The sequence below is a fragment of the Paramormyrops kingsleyae genome, chromosome 6 (genome assembly GCF_048594095.1).
Source record: "Paramormyrops kingsleyae isolate MSU_618 chromosome 6, PKINGS_0.4, whole genome shotgun sequence".
Classification (NCBI taxonomy): domain Eukaryota; kingdom Metazoa; phylum Chordata; class Actinopteri; order Osteoglossiformes; family Mormyridae; genus Paramormyrops; species Paramormyrops kingsleyae.
The window spans coordinates 32,836,737-32,858,653 of NC_132802.1; the positions used below are offsets into that span (position 1 = coordinate 32,836,737).

General features: G+C 40.7%; 1 protein-coding gene and 1 long non-coding RNA gene across 3 annotated transcripts; one reads left to right on the forward strand and one right to left on the reverse strand.

Annotated features, from left to right (window-relative positions):
- Nucleotides 1–6,416: 6,416 nt before the first annotated feature.
- Nucleotides 6,417–19,353, reverse strand: LOC140591698 (uncharacterized). 2 transcript variants are annotated; one of them, XR_011991989.1, is made up of 3 exons: nt 17,017–19,353; nt 7,589–16,928; nt 6,417–7,076 (listed from the first exon to the last, which is right to left on the reverse strand). It is a non-coding gene; the product is annotated as an uncharacterized lncRNA (long non-coding RNA). The 2 variants fall into 2 exon arrangements; XR_011991988.1 differs by having other exon boundaries at nt 7,589–16,374; nt 16,625–19,353.
- On the forward strand, nt 13,083–21,225 carry cox4i2 (cytochrome c oxidase subunit 4I2). Its single transcript, XM_023795182.2, has 5 exons — nt 13,083–13,222; nt 19,352–19,451; nt 19,913–20,077; nt 20,254–20,385; nt 20,610–21,225. The coding sequence occupies exons 2-5, from the start codon at nt 19,352–19,354 to the stop codon at nt 20,741–20,743; spliced, it is 531 nt and encodes a 176-aa protein (XP_023650950.1). The 5' UTR covers nt 13,083–13,222; the 3' UTR covers nt 20,744–21,225.
- The last annotated feature ends 692 nt before the right edge of the window (nt 21,226–21,917 follow it).

The following is a 21,917-nucleotide window of genomic DNA, read 5'->3' on the forward strand; positions in this document are numbered from 1 at the left end:
GGGGTTAATGTGCACCGGTCTGTCAGGGTGTCTATTTATACATTAAGTATAAACAGAGCAGGAGCCGTTATTCTGTGGAACCTGTTTAGTCAGTTTTTTTGTGAAGTGCGGAACTATACTTAATCTCCTCTTTCATGGCGCATTAGCATAGCTGTGGCAGAGGGCCCCAGTCCCCTTTGTTCCTTCAGCTTCAGGCTGGCAGGTAGTAATGCACAGAGGCTGCCAGTTCGATTGTAGTACCCTAGGGCAAAGTGCATAACTTGACTTCCCACCCATTCATTGGTCTTCCATGACTGTTTCTCCAGTACAAGGGTGATTTGATTTGCTTCAATATGCTCTCAGAAAAAAGGGCAAAAAATTGTACCTTTGCTTGTCACTGGGGCTGTACCCGTGTAATTGTACCTTTTAAGGTACAGAAATGGACTCTGAGGAACATCCCAAAGGTACTATTGTACCATCAGAGTCTATTTCTGTACCTTAAAAGGTAAAATTACCTACAGCTAAGAGTACAAATGGCAAACCCTTGAGGGTACCACCCCAGTGACAAACAAAGGTACGAATTGGTACCCTTTGTCTGAGAGTGTACACACAGCTAAAGGTATAAGGAAAGGTGACTATAGAGCAACACAATGAACATTTAAAATTTTCAATTTATTAAATTTTGCAATAAATTAGACATGTTTCCCCACTTTCACTGTTTTTAAATAATATTCCTGCAAAACAAAGCTCAAAAACACATCCAAGCCTAATGGATCTCTGCAAAAAACAGTTTAAGACAACCATTACCCAGAGTCACACAGACTCAGGCCTTGCTGACATCCCTCCTTCATTATTTGGTATGATGACCAGTCATATCTAAACCCCTGAGGATTATTATTCAACCACAGACTAAATTAACCAGCACAAAGTGCTTCAGCCACACAAGAATCAACTAGTGTAAACCGGAATCTAGTTTTTGCCCCAAAAAAATGCTTGGTAAACAATTCACTAATTGCACACGATTTGCCATCCACAGCCCTGAAGGGCACAGGCTCTATCTGAAACACAAGTTACCGAAGCTAAACTAGGTAGCTTCTGACTGCTGAAGCCAGCTGTTGCCATGAGACAGGTTGGGAGGCCACTGAGAGGATACACAAAACCAACAGCTCCATCACGCACCAAAGTGCTACTGGCTCCTTCATCGAAACACCAGCCCTATGGATTCATGAAAATCTGCTTTATTTTCATCACTTTTCCAACTTTGGCCCCTTAAAACAAAGGCAGACAGAGTTATGTGTCAGCCAAGCTTTGTTCCCCAGATTAATTTGGACAGAGTTCATTTTGAGGACGGCTTCACAGTGGCCCCCACTCCTATTGTAGCCCTGGCGATAGATCATGGGCTGCGGGCTGCGTGCCGACATTAAGGGGAAGGCCCCAAATCAAATGGCAATATAGGATATGCGTTTACTGCCCTGGCAACAGCCACAAGCCAACCAAACAGACTCCTCTGAATGTTGATGCCTCCTGAAAAAGAAATGCCCGGAACCTTCTACTGTTTTATATTCCTTGGACTGTAAAGCACATTTTGACTAATCTGGCATTGCTCGCTGATTTTATTGTACTCAGCATTCAACATATGTTACATGAGCAGTCATTGAAAATGGACAGGTGAAAGGATAGATGTAATTAATAAAATCTCCACCTTTTATATCTGATAATAATAAAGGCCACAAAATTGTAAAAGCAATTTGCAGTACAGAACATCAGGACAGCCCTATACTACCCTACACATCCCTGCAGAGCCCTATATTACCCTACACATCCCTGCAGAGCCCTATACTACCCTACACATCCCTGCAGAGCAGGAGTGGAAAAAGTACGCAATTTTCATACTTAAGTAAAACTGCATTTAACACACCTAAATGTTTCTCAAGCAAGTCCTCCATTAAAAAATACTACTCAAGTAAAACTAATAAATACCTGGTTTTAAAAGCACTTAAGTACAAGGTACTGTATTGATCTTACAAAAAGCAACCTATCCTTTTAAATTCATTAAGAACAAGTTTGAATACAGTATTCAGAGAAAAGGTGAAACTTGTCGAACTTGCTGGTGCACATTAGCGGAATAACTTTATTCTGTGGGGAAAAAAAAGATCAAGATCAAGATTTAATAATGAATTATAAATATTTCACGGATGGTACCTTTAGGCCTCTAATAAGTGGTGAATGAGCTGAAGAAAATGAGGGTCTGGCTGCAGAACACTGGATGACCTCCACTAGGGTGTCCTCCACTGTGGGGCCGGAAATCACATGAGCTCCACACCTGGGCTGGACATGACGCTACTGAGAAATTGACGCTACTGAAGAATTGCTGTTCCCATCTTGTTTCCTTTAAAATTACAAAGACAGAAATTTCTCATAATTTTTTAAGCTACATGAAGGTGAGAATTTCATACAAAAATAGCAAATTAAAAATAGACTATTAAAGTCAGTGCCCGTAGATTTAAAAGAGATTATTAAAATCTTCCCGATGTACTAATATCACAGACAAAGCAAATACATATTTTAAAGGAGACGATTAAACTCAGATAATCAGGTTGCATTTATGTTATATCCAGCACTACTGTGGGGGTATCACCTCCATTCCCGAAGTTTGTGTAAGGTCATGTCTGGGCCAGATGTGGAGGTCATGTGATTTCCAACATGTTACAATTGTGTTACTCCTGTCAACTGTGCTACCCTGTATGTCAACTGTGTAACCCCTGTGTTCTCTGTCATAAATCATTTACATATTGGCTAAACTGCAATAAAAATGATGGGGGGCAATTTTAGAGAGGGAAGTCTCACACAAGGATGTTGAATAACTCTAAATTCGGTGTAATGTAGATTTATGTTGAAAAAATATTCATCCTTGATGACATTAGCCCTCAGAAAATCCATTATCAAGCTGAAATTTCACATTTTCAAATCAATGAGAGAAAATCTCAAATCACCTAACGAATAGGCTCAAGAAATTTCAAACACATTTAATCAAATGTGTAGTGTCTCATTCATGTCTTCTGTGACACAAGTTTTGTCTGTAACACAGTTGACAAAATAAATTAAATGTCCACTTTCATGTAAAAATTTCAAAAATCATTAGAGCTTAAGCTTGGCAACTAATTCATTGATCACATTATGGGGGTATATTTTGAAAACAACTTGACTATTTAGCAAAAATGTACACTGATTTCTTCACTTTTTGGTTGATATGAAATATACCCATACTTATAAAACAACTATACATATATATACAGTATACTGTCTTATTCATTCTTGCAAAGCCATACAGAGCACACCAACAGAGCTACACAACTTTAAACAGCACGCTGCAGCACCAGAAGGACCAAATCAGCCAATTACATCCTCTCTGGGATCGCAGGAATTAGACTGGTGTTCTAGCCAGCATCCAACAAAATAGAATAAGATTAAAATGAGTGTGTGAAAACTGGGACACTAAGGAATGATACAGTCCTCAGCTGGTCACCATCAACTCTCAGTTAACAGCTCATTTTTATTTTTGACCAGAAGCACAAGACTGGCACCATTACTTCATGCCCTCTTGACACAAAGGGATCCTAGTGACTCCCCTCTTTGAATGGTGAATGCTTGGGGAAGCAGTTAGTGCAGCTTAGGGGATATGTTAATGGCTTCATTTAAATTTGCAAATATATAGTTATACAACATCCAAACTGCTTATCCAATGCCTGAAGCCTATCCCAGGTAGCACATGACACAGAGCTGGGGGACATCCTGGATGGGATATCAGTCCATCACAGGACATATACATGTACACACTTACATGCATACACATACAGACAATTACACACTATGGGCAATTTAGAGAAACCAATTCACCAAATTGAATTGTTTAGAAATGCAGGAAGAAACAGAAGTACCACCCCGGTTTGCCAATCCAGCGGTACTGTCCCTGACCTCTACGCAATGTTGAGAAGGTGTATCAGCCCCACAACATCCAGAGCCTTCAGGTAGCCTGGACTAATCTCATCCACCCCCGGGGCCCAGCCACCAAGGAACTCTTTAACCACCCTGGCAACCTCAGCCCCAGTTTTGTGCTATAAAGTATTTCATCAGCTTTAATGTTAATATTCATTAGTAGCTTGAACCAGACATTTATTCCTTGAGTGGATGAGATTCATTTGTGTCCCATCTTTGTGTATTTTGACTTGATTCGCTTACCGTACTGCTGCCAAAACTTCACTTACTAGTTAGACTCTTACTACACTTACTAGTTAGACTAGCTAGAGTTAAGAAGCAATCTGTGAACAACTTGATATCTCACTGCATTTTCATGGGACATTATGAATAAATCAGGCAAAATATAAGTCATAAGTCATTTTGTTGCACTTCAAAGTTTCATTTACATGTTGTGTTTTACAAAATTTAAATACTATTTAACCATGCAATATGTACAATAATCATATAAAACAGAAATATCTATTTGATCACATTTTTAGTTTCTTTTGCATTGCTTTAAATAGGTAAAACAACATGATGACAAATGAACATACTGCATCCTTAAGACTGTGATCATAAATACATACAATAATTAATAAACTAATCTACAGAGCAGCTTATTCACCCCCCCATTGTGTACCTGACAAAACTCCCCTCTTTTCTGATTCTGATGTTGATGTTTGTAACTGATCCAGTCATAAGGGTTATTAAATAAACTGAGCCCAATACATTGTGTTCTGACTGTTTGATGTTGGAGCTGCCCATCACAAGCCTAAATATCATAATCCTTTTCCTTCATGCCTCCTTCATCGGGCATGGAGTATTAGCTGGGTTTGCTGGAGGACAAACTGACCTCATAATGCTTTTCAAGGCCTAATTCCTCCCACAATCTGCATTCTTTTTTTTCATTTTTATAAAAGAGACAAAACAAAGTGAAAAAAATGACAAATGGTATCTGTGCTGGAAGAAATTTTCAATGCTAATGTGGCATTGAGTGGGAGGCTGAACAGCACAGAGGTCCATGGGACAATGGTGTCTGTGGGGTGGGTTACATCACTGCGCTCTGAGCCTCGTTCTTTGTGAATGAATGGGGGCACGTGCTGCCTGGTGGGGGGATAGTCTGCGCCCTGTGGGTTCCGTGTCTGCCCCGTGCTTTGTGCACACAGCTGTTATCATCACGTGAAACGCCAACCATAGCCTGCCCCTCCTCACTCAGGCTCCCACCGGGACACCTCCCCATTCACACCCAAACAGATCCGCTGTAACATTCATCTGACAGGTGTCAGGGTGAGGCCAAACGCTCAGCTGGCCCCGGTCTGACGACACACCCAGTCCAAGCCCCATTCATCACTGGCCAGTGTGAACCATGCCCAATTGGGCTGTCTCCCAATCCCAAAAGTTCTGACCTGCTGACCTACTTGATGGCAATAGCCAATCGCAAGTGGCTTGTTTAACCTAACAATGCAGAATGCACCTGTTCTGGACTCTCTTAAGTGATTTTTTCCCCCGATATATGCTGAGAAACAACTCAATGACTAACATGACCAATGGGGCCCACTCAACGGAGCTGGATCGCGATGACTCTGATGTTACAGTAAAGCCTTGCGCAAAGAGCAAAGTTCACAGTTTTTGTCTGTCGCAGGCAGTCATACAACATACAGTGAAACGCTTGCGATGGCAGGTTCATCAGCTGTGTTATGTAAATAAGGAATACATTATATAGGAAATACATAGCACAGTTGGTGAATATGCCAGAAATGCTTGTTGTTATATCTAAGGTGATGCTTAGATTATGATGCTTATGAAATTATGTACGTTGCAATATATGAAATGGGGCTTCACAATGTTTATATTATATTGGGGACCCCCAGACAGTCCACATTTTTGCTCACTTCCAGTTTCCTACCAGAAAGTTCACATTTTTGCTCCCTCTCAGTTGACTGGACTGGGAGAGAGCAAAAACATGGTCTGCCAGGGGAAAGGGGTTGAGAAACACTGTATTAAAAGAAAAGAGCTAAATAAATCAGTCAGGGCTTGTTCAGATTTTTTCGGGGCATCAAACCTTAATTACAGTACCATAGGCTCGTGACACGTCTGATGTGAAGGAGTCCAACACACAATGAGCCCCAGATTATCATCCACAAAAGACACTTTAGAGTAGCAGGGATAAAAGTTTTGCTTTTATTAGTTCTGAAACAATCACACATCCATTAATTCATCTTCAATAACTGTTTATCCAGCTCAGGGTCACAAGGTTGTTATCATTAACAAAAAACATAAAACTAAGTAGAAATGTGTTTAAAATAAAAAGGAATAAATATGAACAAAATCACTGAAAACTAAAACTAAGCTGGATTTCAAGTGAAAACTTTAAATAATATAAAAATAAATACTAAATAAAAAAAATCAAAACTGCTTGACACTGCAGGGTGGTGATGAGCCTGCAGAGGTGAAGCACTCTGGGACAGGAGTCTATCAGAGGGCTAAGACACGCATACTCACATGCAGATTATGGGGCCAGAGTCCTAAATTTAGCGGTCTGAGGCTACAGGACTAACCACTAAGTCACGGTGACCCACAAACTAAACCATTCATATGTATGCCTTTTGTGTGGCCGCTGTCTTAAGCGGTGATGAAAGCGAAAGCAGACTATGCAAGATTTTTATCATGGATTTGCTCCATTCCACGGTGTATGAACTGGCATGTGTGGACATGTGGATATGCACAGCTGTATCCCGTTTCATTTATAATTTTGTTTACCTCACCCTGGCTAATGTTTGTCCCAGGGTAGACCAGATTTAGCGGTACCATTTCAGACCATTTCCCCAGCTCACACACAGCAGAAACAACTGCACTGATATTTCCAATGGTTGTGGTTTTATTTCCTTTAAGGACAATATCATTAATTTTTTACGATATTTTTTATGTTGCAGTTAAGGTCATCATTCTCAACCAGGAACCGTGCTCTTACTTAATACTTGTTGAGTGGAAGTAGCAATAAGACACCATTCATTGAGGTGTCCTCAGTGGGTACTCTTTGTTGTGTGCTTCTTAGGTTAGGCTCCAAATCCTTGGTGACCCTACAAAAGTTAAGCAGTTCTGTAAAAAAGGACTTACAAAGGACTTACACTGCCACCCACTGACCAGTAACAGTACATAAACATATAGTGTAATTTTACCAATACTACAGATTGTATTAACATACTACCTTGACCCACCATGCAACTTAAAGCCAATGAAATGAAAAAAATTCAGTATGAAAAATTTGAAAGTACTTTCAACAACCATTTCTAGGGTTTACAAAGAATGGTGTGCAAAGGGAAAAACATCCAGTATGCGGCAGTCCTGTGGGCGAAAATGCCTTGTTGATGCTAGAGGTCAGAGGAGAATGGGCCGACTGATTCAAGCTGATAGAAGAGCAACTTTGACTGAAATAACCACTCGTTACAACCGAGGTATGCAGCAAAGCATTTGTGAAGCCACAACACGCACAACCTTGAGGCGGATGGGCTACAACAGCAGAAGACCCCACCGGGTACCACTCATCTCCACTACAAATAGGAAAAAGAGGCTACAATTTGCATGAGCTCACCAAATTTGGACAGTTGAAGACTGGAAAAATGTTGCCTGGTCTGATGAGTCTCGATTTCTGTTGAGACATTCAAATGGTAGAGTCAGAATTTGGCGTAAACAGAATGAGAACATGGATCCATCATGCCATGTTACCACTGTGCAGGCTGGTGGTGGTGGTGTAATGGTGTGGGGGATGTTTTCTTGGCACACTTTAGGCCCCTTAGTGCCAATTGGGCATCGTTTAAATGCCACGGCCTACCTGAGCATTGTTTCTGACCATGTCCATCCCTGTATGACCACCATGTACCCATCCTCTGATGGCTACTTCCAGCAGGATAATGCACCATGTCACAAAGTTCAAATCATTTCAAATTGGTTTCTTGAACATGGCAATGAGTTCACTGTACTAAAATGGCCCCCACAGTCACCAGATCTCAACCCAATAGAGCATCTTTGGGATGTGGTGGAATGGGAGCTTCATGCCCTGGATGTGCATCCCACAAATCTCCATCAACTGCAAGATGCTATCCTATCAATATGGGCCAACATTTCTAAAGAATGCTTTCAGCACCTTGTTGAATCAATGCCACGTAGAATTAAGGCAGTTCTGAAGGCAAAAGGGGATCAAACACCGTATTAGTATGGTGTTCCTAATAATCCTTTAGGTGAGTGTATATACTAGTGTTTTTCATTAAAAGAAGTACTTTGTTAAAGAAGAGGAGATGTTATAAGAAAAATGTTTTCAAAAATCAATGAAGTGGTCTGGCATCCCGTCTAGGGTGTAGCCCTGCCTTGTGTGATGTGCCCCAGATCCTGTGTGACCATGCTCCGGATAATGGGTTGGAAGATACAGAACAGGGTTATGCTGACTTAAATTTCATTCAGATAATGTTCTGGATCGTTTGGCAGAAATAATGGAGTAAAGGTCTTGTGAACAAACTGTTGAAGAGTTTAATATCAGGAAAAATGCTTCAGCTGTACAATTGACTTGATGACATAAAGAGAATACTTTCCACTATCTTTGAATATAATGTCATAGGTGAGCAGTGACAGTTGCTTTATATAAAAGTCTGTCATGTACATAAATACTGCAGAAATCATGCTTGGACTCACAGGAACTCTTGAATTATAGACCTGTGTCCATAGTACCATGTCTGTCTAAAGTTCTGCAGCAAATAGACTCAGCTCAGCTTCAGTCGAACTTAGACACACACGACACACTTGAAAGATTCCAGTCTGGCTTCCATCAAGGAAGCAGCACTGAAACTGCTTTAACTAGAGTTGTAAATGATATAACAATGGTGACCGTTATCACTCTTATACCAATGGCACCCAAATATACATTTCAGGTGCACCTAATGACACCTCATCTGTTGGTTAATTGCTAAAGTGAAGTGAAGACTTGGATAAATGAATTTTTCAGTCACTTGTTGCAGAGAAGACCAAGGTTCCTTTGTTGGACATGCCTGCTATAATCTCCACACTGCGCTCTAAGGGGCTAAACTTCTGCCTCAGCAGCTCAGCTCATAATCTAAGCATCACCTTAGATATAAACATCTCATTTAAATCTCATGCTACAGCTATGTAGCATTGCCACACTACAATGTTTTCTTACTAGTCAAGACACTGATGAACTAATACATGCCTTTGTATACAGTAATTTAGACTACTGTAACATTCTATCAATGTATGTTTTCTAAAATGTTAGCAGAGTTTTTGGTTCTTCTTTTCTATTGTCTTCTGGCATTTTTCCTTTCCCTGTTCCTTGCTTCATGCACCATTTTGTCTAAATGTTGTAATAATGGATTGTCACATACACTTGTCAAGTATCTTGGGGGAACACTGTTGCAAATGGTGCTATGTGAAAACTAGAATGGGCATTTCCTGAAAAAAATGTGAATGTGACCGCACTTGCAGCATTAGTCAGCCATTGTATACCATCACCCATGCAATTACATGGATGCTAACACAAGAATAGTTTGACTGTCTGGAAAGAGGGATGAAAAAGAGGAATTTTCAATTCAATTCAATTTTATTTATATAGCGCATTATCACAACATTACATTGTCTCAATGCGCTTTACATTTCTGCCTCGTAAGGACCCCCCAGTGAGTAAGCCAAAGGCAACGGTGGCAAGGAAAAACTCCCTAAGAGGAAGAAACCTTGGGAGAAACCAGACACAAAGGGGGAGCCCATCCTCCAGGGGCCAGCAGATGAGTCAAACAAAACAAGATGATATGACTAAGCTAATACAGGGGTTGAAATATCAGTCTCAATGCAGCGGCCGACCGGTGCAGGCACGGAGTGCTTGATGCACGATGGCAGGATTAATAGTGGCACAGCCGCAGGGAAGGATGGAGAGGCATCGCGTGAGCCAAGGGCAGGCAGGTTGGAGGGTAGTTGCCGGAGGTGGAGGTTGTAGTCTTGCAGGCAGCAGAGGCATAAATTCTTCAATGACATGGTGCTCCAGGCAGCACACCCCAGAAGGGGTGAGGGAGGAAGTAAGAAAAATAGTGTATTAGCCAGAGTTGAGGAAACCAGAGGCAATGCAAGCAAAATGATCGAGTGCAATATTCGTCTAGGCTCTGGCAGATCTGGCTATAGCAGCATGAGAAAGAGGGAGAGACAGGCAGGAACACAGGCATGGGGACTCCCTGAACATCAGCACTCTAGTGTAATGCCGGTGGAATATCAAAAAGAGCAATACAAGCACACTTCTCCTTAAAGGGTGGAACATTTGAGAGGTGGAATGGAGTTTCTAGATCAGGGGTGCCCAAAGTGGGGCCCGCGGGCCAAAGCTGGCCCGCCGTACTATTTAGATTGGCCCGCCAATGAATATCTAAAATTTTAAATTATACTGTACTAAAATTTGTTTAAAAAATTCTTAAAGCAAGAATCCCAGTGTAGCTATCAGTGCGTTTACTTTTTAGTGTACGTTGGCCTAACTAATATACACTCGAACCCGGTTATGTCGCCGGCCTAGGGGGTTGCCAAAAAGCGTCGAGATAACCGATGATCGAGATAACCGAAAACCAATATGGCGGCAATATACTGTATTAAGATATGCTTGAAATGTATTTATGTGCGTTAATAAATTAGAATGTACATGCACGGGTTTTTGGCGTTCCCGTGATTTGTTTGATGACGCGATCGGCATGCTATAAAAATGCACATACATGTCGGCTAACAACAAAAGGCATATGTGCACCAACTAAAAGCGGAGATTTACAAGTATACAATAAAAACCGCCGTCGATTCTCGATACAAACCTTTAATTATATTATCCAACATTGCAAACACAAAGATCGCTCACAAAATCACAAAAAAACCTGCGGGGTGTAGTCCGTTGTTACAAAAAGCAAATCTGCAGTGTCAAAATGACATTCACAAGTCATTTCGCTCTGACAGCTCTGAAATGTAGCTATCGTACACGCAGTTAATATGGTTTCTTTACAAAGTCTAAAATGCTTTGTTGCTTTTTGCCTTTAACAGTCTGCTTGAAAACAAATGCTTCGATATAATTTATGCTGTCTAAAACAGTCCATCCCCTACAAAAGAACCATACTGTCGAATTTTTTGTAGCATTTCTATCACCTCACCGGCAGAGGGAATTGGTTCCAAATCTTCGTCCGCATCTTCTTCATCTTCGTTGTCATTGCCGCATGCAGATATGCTTGGCTTTGGTTTTGATGGGGATTTACCGAGATCGCGTTTCACCTGCGTTGTTCAGCGAATTGCCATGCGAATGCGATTTGAATACGCGCTGTTTAGCACTTGTGATACATTTTAAGAAGCCGGCGATTAGTCACGGGGATCGAGATAACCGATGTTAAGTGGCGATTTTGGCCCTCTTTGGTGCTCGAGATATTAGGGTTCGGCGACATAAAAGAATCGACATAACCGATGAGAAATGCTATTGCAATAAGGGAATTTGGCGGTTCCACTTCAAAAACGTCGACTTAATAGAGTTGGGAGGTCGAGATAAGTGGGTTCGACTGTATATTATACAGTCCTCACTCATGGTGCTTTGGTTACATTTGAAATATCTAAGACTAAAATTGAAATACAAGCAACTATAAGGGTAATGTAGAGTATATCTGTGCACATATGTACATTTCCACACTTCATAAATAGTCATATTTTAACAATTTACAAAAAGTCCCATGAGTCTTTGCTTATATTGTTGCTACTGTTCTTGTGTTGCTGTTGGACATGCACTCTTTGACATTTTGCACTACATGTGATTACAAAAGTTTAGACGTGCTCTAAATGCCTATATATGACATTTGTCATATTTTGTTTAATGTTATTTACACAGAAAGGAAGGTTAGATAACTGTTTGATAAATAAAAGTACTTTACTATTAGTGTTTGTATTTTGTGTAAAATATTACATTTGGCCCGCGGTCCTCCGATAGATTTTCATTTTGGCCCACTAAGGGAAAATGTTTGGGCACCCCTGTTCTAGATGAAAAATCATAGGAGGTAGGTTGAAGTTTGTTGAAGTTGGTTGAATACTTTTAAGTGGCACACTGGATGTCTTCAGCAAGTTTGGAGGTTTTATGTTGAAGACTGACTGAATGGGAGCAGTGTGAAAAAATTCTCCATACAAGTCTATGGGGAAATGCAATGGAAAGAGGCAAGAAAAAGAAGGATGCAGGTGCAATATCAAAAAGATAAATACAAGCACACTTGTATTTTAGAAGTGGAGTTTCTAGGTTAAAAAACTAGAAGGGATCAAAAATCATGGGAATAATAATAAAAGTAATACATAAAAAACTTCAGAACAATATGGGAATACTTGCTCAATCACATAATGAATTGAATTAAAAGAATAAACTGAAATTTTTGACTGCACATTGTGGGAATGACAAAATTATCTGGACATATGGATACGCATGTGGATGGGTAGATGGATGGCCAGATGTATAGTTTTACACATTTTAAAGTATTTGATATTGATTTTGGGAAACATTGTGGTGATAAATCTGCAGAATGTGGTTCTTGGTGCTCCCCTTTTAAAGAGGCATTGTGAGGGCAGCTCAGAGAGCCCAGCCCAGGAAGCTGAACATTAAATCTGTCCTTAAACGCTCCCCCTGTGGTCTCCACTTACTCTCCCCACCCCTCTTCACTTAAATCTACCACCAGGCCTGTGAAAAACACCACCAGACGGGAAGCATGCCAATCCACAGGGACTCTGCCCAGAGCCACGGCGCTGCTAAAACTAACCCAGAACTGGCCTCAATTCAGAACTCTCTGGCCTTTTTTCAGGGCCCATCCATTCCCTGTTCACTGGGGAGAGACAGCTCACCTCCTTTCAGACTCAGCAACAGCCCCATGGGTTGATCAAGACACCATTAAGATTTAGAATGGGACTAACAAGAAGATAGTTTCCCAGCTGTGATCCTTCAAGCTCAGCCCCCCTGCATCTCTGCCAGCAGTCACATGCCTTCGGCCTGTTTACATAGACTCCCCAAGTCTGTGAGCCCACCCTCCTTCTCCTCCTCCCCTCCATGCCTCACTTGGCCAGAGTAACAGGCTGCCTCCGCCCATAGCCTGAGAGCGAGACAGAGAAGCGGAGAAACGTGGTGAGAGCCCTCGAAGAAGGCCGGAGTTTCCCCTGCAATTCTGACAGCCAAGTGCTCCACTTTGCAGTGAGTACCTGTTGCATGCCTTGCAGGTCAGGGTCTTGGTTGTGTTGTCAAGTTTGTTTCTGCAACTGTAGCTGAGCAAAATTATTTGAAATTAAACACACCAAAAATTCATGAACAGGTTTCACTAAGGAAGATATGTTGAAAGATAGCGTTGCTTTACTTGGATCGTTTTTTAGAGTAAAGAATTATTCTTCCTTTTAGAATTCAGTGCCTGGGTCTATTTTAGTCTGTCTTGCGTCGTTTGTAACAATTACTGTCAAGTTTTACAACAAACAAAAAAGTAACTGCCATCCTTCATGACCATTTTGGAACGGTATCAATCAGTTTATTACAAACTAAAATGGTGCGTCCTGCCTCGATTGTCTTCAAAGCTTGTATATAAGTTAAAGATTCTGTGCATGGAGGTCATTAGGACAGTGCTTCATAGCTGGGGTGCCACGCAGCTGTCAAATCTGCCAGATCTTTCGCTAGAAGGACAGACAGACTTGGACCACAGTCATGTAGCCTGTTTACTATGTTTTTAAAATACCACACTCTATATGAGTGTATTTTACAATCACAATATGAGTTTTGACTGTAAAAAATAATTCAGGTATAAAATATGACATTTGTTCTTTGTGAGCCCAACTTTCCAGGAAAGTTTCTGAAAGGTAATAAAGTACTGGCTTAGATTAAATTATTTTTATGCATTGTTTAGATGGACTAGAGAAACATCCTATACAGTTAACAGATATTGTGTCATTTTATACCCTCTCATTTTTTCTCTAAATAGTCTAATTTATATCCCTTGAAATGTTACCAAAGAAATCGTATTGCAGTTTTTCTGCCACTTAGGTACATTTCTTGAATCATCCTTAACATTTGCAAAAAGTGCATTTCTCGAATTAAAACAAACTGCACCACACAATGTGTTACCTGCAAAAGCCTGTAACTTGCTCAAAATCCTTAGTTCATCCCTCAAAAGTAAATATTTATGTCATTGAACTTATTGCCATCAGAATGACAAGTCCTTGTGTCATTGATCATGAACCAGATGGTCAAAATGCTTAGCCATGCTGTTAATAGAACAGTGCGCTCTGTAAGTACTTTCCGATGTGAACTATGGCTAAGGTTTTGATAACAATGAGTGAAAATGCCCAAGGTTGTACTTTTTCTGTATGGTGTTACCTTTACTGTAACACACACACAAACATATATTTTATAAGTACACATACATATGTGTGTGCAACAGTATATGTACAGTATGTAACTATAAAGTAAATTTACTGTGTACTAGTGCTGTAGTTCTCGAGACCGGTCTTGGTCTCGAGACTGGTCTTGAGACCAATTTTTTGTGGTCTCGGTCTTCTCTTGGTCTCGACCCTATTTGGTCTCGGTCTTGTCTTGGTCTCGGACATAGCGGTCTCGATGGGATGGGGAAAAAAAGAGAAAACAGCACATCCTCACAGAACAGTATCATTATTCATTACGCGCCTCAATTCAAATGCAACCAGTCAGATGCATCTACATTGTATACATTTTCTCAATGGACACAGTGCTTCACAGTCCACACACTTCATACACATCGCATGATAGCAAAGTCGGCAAAGAAATGTTCCAAAACGTCACCACGCGTCACCATGTCACATAGTACAAAATCCTCGCGAGAGCAAGACGACTTGAGACAGACCGGGCAGCACAAACTGGAACCGCCTCCGTGACGACACAACTTTGCCCTTATTGGTTGAAGATTTTAGTCACACGCATGACGTTTGTATCCCAGGAAGTTCCAATGCGTTATCTGCTATTTCTCCCGAAAAGCACATAAAGCAGTGAGAACTGGTTTCAGTTCATTTACTGGTAAAATAAAGTTTAAATAAATTACATAAATGCTCTAACAGTACACGTAAGTTAGTGGTTTATTTATTGTTAGTTACTGTGATGTTGTGCTGCTTTATTTGTTTAATCGTCAGACATACCCATCAGACATACCGATCAGAAAGACATACCTATCAGAAAGACATACCAATCAGAAAGACATACCCATCAGACATAACTATCAGAAAGACATACCTATCAGACATACCGATCAGAAAGACATATCCATCAGACATACCTATCAAAAAGACATACCGATGAGACATGCCCATCAGAAAGACATACCTATCAGAAAGACATACCCATGAGACATACCAATCAGAAAGACATACCGATCAGACATACCAATCAGACAGACACACCTATCAGAAAGACATATGTATCAAGAAAGACATACCCATCAGAAAGACATACCAATGAAGACATAACAATCAGACATACCCATCAGACATACCGATCAGAAAGACATACCCATCAGACATACCCATCAGACATACACATCAGAAGGACATACCCATGAGACATGCCCATCAGAAAGACATACCCATCAGACAGGCCCATCAGAAAGACATACCCATGAGACATGCCCATCAGAAAGACATACCGATCAGACATACCCATCAGGAAGACATACCTATCAAACAGACATGCCCATTAGAACGACATACCTATCAGAAAGACATAACAATCAGACATACCCATCAGAAAGACATATCAATGAGACATGCCCATCAGAAAGACATACTGATCAGACATATCAATCAGACATGCCCATCAGTAAGACATACCTATCAGAAAGACATACCAATCAGAAACACATACCTATCAGAAAGACATACCCATGAGACATGCCCATCAGAAAGACATACCGATCAGACATATCCATCAGACATACCGATCAGAAAGACATACCTATCAGAAAGACGTACCTATCAGAAAGACATACCGATGAGACATGCCCATCATAAAGACATACCGATCAGACATATCCATCAGACATACCTATCAGACAGACATACCCATCAGAAAGACATACCCATGAGATATGCCCCTCAGAAAGACATACCGATCAGACATATCCATCAGACATACCTATCAGACAGACATACCCATCAGAAAGACATACCTATCAGAAAGATCGCACTCCATGTTGCGTCAGCTGCAGTCGAACGCACCCATTGCTTCTTTAAGGGGGGATGGGCAAAATTACAACGTCGTCGGTGATTGGCTGTTGTGCTGGCGTTCAGTAAACCTCTGCTCGATAGGCCAACGAGTTGTCTGTCTCAGCGCATTCTCTAAAACGGAGCAAATTTGGTTGATCGAGTTTTATAGTCTGTGTGTATCATCGTGATCGTTCTTATTTTTTATCGAAAAAAAATCGAGATCGTTTTTGTCTCCCAGCACTAATAGCATAGTTATAATTCAATTAAATTAGGTATTTCACATTCATTAGAAAGCACGGTCTTGGAGGTGCAAGTCAATCTGGAGGCTCATTCTCTTCAATTCAAAGCAGAGGATCATCACATAGCCGTATTCATAGCTTACCCGAGGCCTCTCTCCCTGGTACTTAATATGAACATCTTTCTGGTACATCCCATCTCTTTCCCTTGACGAGGTCTGATAAAATGGTTATAGGAGAGGATTGCTGAGAATATTATTTTCCATCAGGCCTCGTAACTATAACCAGTCTTGGTCTTGGTCTCGCCTTAGTGTGTCTTGGTCTTGGACTTGGTCTTGGTCTTGGTCTTTGTACCCTCAAGTCTCGGCAATGTCTTGGTCTTGATACTTTCCGGTCTCGGCAATGTCTTGGTCTCGGTTTAGGCGGTCTTGACTACAACATTACTGTGTACTATAAAATGCAAATGGAATACTGTAACATGAAGCATTGCAGTAAGTATACAAAATTACAGTACAGTGCACATTATTGGATTACATACCTGTTGTCTCTATGAAACGTATCAATGACTGAAGACACGGTTGTTCTCCCAACATGCCACTTGACTGCACTCTTCGACCAGCCACACCCATTGTAAGATCATGACTGAGGACATGGTCCACAATTGTGGCCCTTATTTCATCAGGAACGTGCCTCTGTTCTTGGCCTCTTCTACCTCTTCCTCTGTTTTGTCTCCATACCCTTCCACCATGCAGCCTTACTCCTCTTCTTCTGACCAGCTGTTGATCCTTTCCTTGTTGTTCTTCCACTGTCAAATTGTAACACTGTGTTGTGCTCTGTAAATATATGCTTGCCAACTGAAGGTTGATGAGATGCACCTCTGAGCTATTTTAGAGAACTGGTTGATCACTGGTCGATGTAATGCTTCAAACTTTCTCCTCTATTGGTGAAAGTCAAGATTCAACTGAGAGCAATTCATAAATTCAGGACACATTTGTATATATAAAAAAACTAATAGAAATGTATAGAGAATATGTTTGCGAGATTATGACAACTAGTTCAACAATTTTTCATATAATGACTTATGCAATGATCTGATGCCTATATGTTTTGGGCGGTAAGACTATTCAACAGAGTACCAGTATAATACATGTTGACAAACATCATAAATATTTGGTAATGCAGAAATCAGCAGATGATTGTACATAATCATTTGCATGATTGTGCAAAGGATTTGCAATTTGACCAAAAGAATGAGACTTTGCATTTATGACGTGCACAAGTGACTTGATGATGTGGAGGTTGTACAAGTAGTTATGAGAATTTCTGAAAAATGAACTAAGGCAACTAAGAAAAACTGTAACTTCCACAAAACAATAAAATCTGACTAGACAAAAAGCTCATTCGGAGGGTTTGAAATGTTACAGTGAGAGACAATCATAAAAACACCAGGTTTCTAGACAACTTAGAAACAAAATTACTTCCAGGCAGGAAAAAGAAGACAATGTTGTATTTGGGAAGCATTTACCCATAAACTAGGGGTGGGGAATCTGTTCCCTGGAGGGCCAGTGTGGGGGTGGGTTTTTGGAATGACCCACACATACACCGGCCCTCCATGGAACCGATTCCCCTCTACTGATGTCAGCAAAACCATGGTCATTCTGAATCATTACATTTGACATTTTCATCATTTCATCTTTTGTAATTAACTTTGCATTCAGAATGCCAATTAGTTATTTTGCCTGCATTATTTCTTGGCTTTATTTCTCAACAACAGTTGCACCCAATTAAAAGTCAAAGCCATTACAACCTCTTATATAACCGACACAAGTAAACACTTAAACATTCACAGGATGGCCATTTACAAGGTGCAGCTATGTATGTTAGGGTGACCAGATAATCCATGTCAGGGAGGACACTCTGAGCTAGGACAGGAATTGTAAATTACCATTTCAATTAAACGGACCTGGATTTCACTTGAGCACTGAGTTCTTGCTGTGTGCTGATTGGTCAGTCTCCTATAATCATGCATGTGTCACTAATGTTAATGTGAAACAGCTGGATGAGTCTTTCAGTCAAGGAAATAAACCAGTCAAAGCACAAGAAGAGCTGAACTAATTAGCCGAGCACAGGAGCCTTTCAATTTGAAAGTAGTTTGTAAAACCTGAAGTAGCTCAAAGTGTCCTCCCTGACATGGATTATCTGGTCACCCTAATGTATGTGATTATAAGAGTAGTATTATCAATCCAGTGCTTGAAGTGGGAGAAAAACAGGTGCAGGTGCTCACTTTGTTATTCAGCACCAGGTGCACATACTCCCCTTGTTAGTCAGCACCAGGTGCCAGTACTCCACTTGTTATTCAGTACCAGTACACTGAAAGTATTATCAATATTCTATAATTAAACAATACAGGATCTGTATTATCAATATTATTCTTGTAATTTAATTGATATAATTTGTAAATGGGGCAGGATGGTGGTGCAGTGGTTAGCTTTGTTGCCTCACACCTCTCCTCATGTCGTCGTGGGGTTTCCTCCGGGTGCTCCGGTTTCCCCCCACAGTCAAAAGACATGCTGAGGCTAATTGGAGTTACTAAATTGCCCATAGGTGTGCATGTGTGAGTGAATGGTGTGTGATTGTGCCCTGCGATGGGCTGGCTCCCCGTCCCGGGTTGTTTCCCGCCTCGTGCCCGTAGTTTCCGGGATGGACTCCAGACCCCCCGCGACCCAGAAGGATAAGGAAAATGGATGGAATTTGTAAAGATTTCGAATACCCTGGGTCGTACATGTTGAGAGCGCTTTAATTTTTTATTCTCGCTTAATTAACCAACCTTGCGAGATCATGAATTCAGCTACACTCGCTGTCATGCCTTTCAGATGCTGCGAATGACGGCTTGGCGCCTCGGCGGCCTTTTGTCAAGACGTGCGACGGTGGCGGCGACCGGTGGTAGTGTGAGGATGGCATCCCAGGGGCATCGTAAGCACGTGTTTTGTTATATGTATACGTACTGAGTTGCCATTGAAAAATAAACGGTATTACAGATACAAAGCACCGAGTGGAGTTGGTAAGTGCGCGTGGTTTTCCACCAAACAAATGAACGGATTAGCATGACGTACACTTTGCCAACAGAGGGCGCTGTCGGCCAAGGAACTGTATTGAAGATCCCTAATGTTGAAATGCAAGCTGTTTAGAAATAAAAAGGATCTGACAAACTATGAAAAGACAGCGAGGAATGTAGAAGTTTTTGTGGTTTGCCCACGTTGCGCGTGTTAAACTACCAACTACGGTCTTGCACACATAAACAATTTAATTGGAAAAGGCAACGCGGCTGACTCAATTTCATATCTTTTAAATATATTTTAATTTTTAATAGCATATTTGAGTGTTCACTTTTAGCCTTGGTTTGCCTTTCATGTTTGTGTCCTTGTGCCGTATAGATGTCTCCACACAAGCAGACATGTCGCTGCCTATGTACTGCGATCGCATGGACACCCCACTGCCAGAAAGACCGTATCAGGACACCCTCAGCGCAGTGGAGAAGAGCCTGAAACAAAAGGAGAAGGGGCCTTGGACCCAGCTCTCCAAGGAAGAAAAACTTGCCCGTAACATCAGCTTCCATATTCGATTCTTCCTTTCGTACCTCTGTACCTAGCTACAGGCAGTCAGCAAAACCGATTGCTTATTTTAAAAGTTGACTTCCTCCGTTTTTTTTCGTTTCTTTAACATTCCCTCCTTCCTTCTGTCTCTTCGTTCCTTCTTGTGTCACATGCTCACACAGTCTACAGGCTGATGTTCAGAAAGACCTACGCAGAGATGAAGGTGCCGTCTAATGAATGGAAGACTGTCTTTGGTGGAATCTTATTTTTTATCGGCATTACGGGCCTGGTGGTCCTCTGGCAGCGATATAACGGTGGGTAGCCGCAGAGCTGGTGTAGTTCACATCATGGCTAGTCAAAAAGCCAATCAGTGAAATCTCCATGCTCTTCATACATTTCAATACCATAAAAGCATTACAGTAAATTTATTTCAATAGTATCTCAGGGCTGTAATAAGTAAACAGTTCTACACATGATAATTTACTACAATGTTTATGGTACCCTGTGAATGATTAAGATTGGTGTCTTTGTGTTGTAGTGTTCCCTCCACGGCCTCACACGCTGGAAGATGAGTGGAAGGCCCAGCAGTTAAAGCGGATGATTGACATGAGGATCAACCCCATAGAAGGCTTATCCGCCAAATGGGACTACGACAAGGGCCAGTGGAAGTAGGGTTCGCGGTTTGGGGGGCGTTCTCTGAATTCTGGCTATGGCAGGATTAATTCTGCATGGAGTGTAATTAGTCCATCCTCCTCTCTGTCATGAATGTAACTTGTCTGTCAATTAGCACACACCTGACACACTTGATCGCTCCTCATGAATGACATGACTCCTTTTCCACACTGTCAATTTGCCATTATAGCATAAGCACATTTTCATTAACCTAAAATCAATCATACTTCCTGTGATTCTCTATCTCCCAGCTGTTAATTCATATTTACTTTACATTTAACACAAAACACTGAATTCTCCTTATATGGGTATCATTCTGTATTTCACTGTAATCTATTAAACTTGAAGGCAATCTAAAGGAATGCATCTTCATATCAGTCAAAGATCAGGCATTATATATATATACATAGATATTATATAATGTTTTACTACATTGGTAAGTAACATAAGTAAGGATGGAAAGTAAAGATGAAGTACTGAAACATTTGTTTTTTTGTTGGTTTTTTTTCCAAATTCAAAAAAGGTTTTGGGTCAGTGATCATGTTCTATCAACGCCTTTCATTAATTTAATAGCTTTTAATTTAAAAGTCATTTTATGTGTTTAATTCACAAATTCATTTTACGGTATTGCACTTCTATTAGCGGTGCACATAAGCAGCCAGGGGCATAAAATATAATTGGTTTGGAATTAATTGATGCCGTTTGACAAGTAAAGACAGAGGAACTCCTTTTGTGAAGGACGGCATCTCGAACCGTGGCAGTTAGTAAGGTTCCGATGCCTCCCCAGTGAAGAATGAACCAACCTTCTTTCAGCAGTCATTCATTTAAGGACATTTTACTGAAATTCTTGGTAACTTTTACTTTTGAAAATGTAACTCCACCTTGAAATGTCAGACCTAATCTGATTTCATGTAACAATGTTATACACCTACACTTCATATTTAGCTGCTTATAATTAAGTAGGTCAAATTATGATGTAATAAATTGATTAAAATTAAATCTGCATTGGAAGTAGCATTTGTGAGACTCATGCCCTTCAATTACATAATTACATGTCATAATTCAAAAACGTTTTTGTAGAGGAAATAGCGTAAGAAGTAAACTGTTATAAAAATCACAGTCTAAATAGCTTATATAAGTTATATAAATAACAATAAAATTTATTTCAATCTAC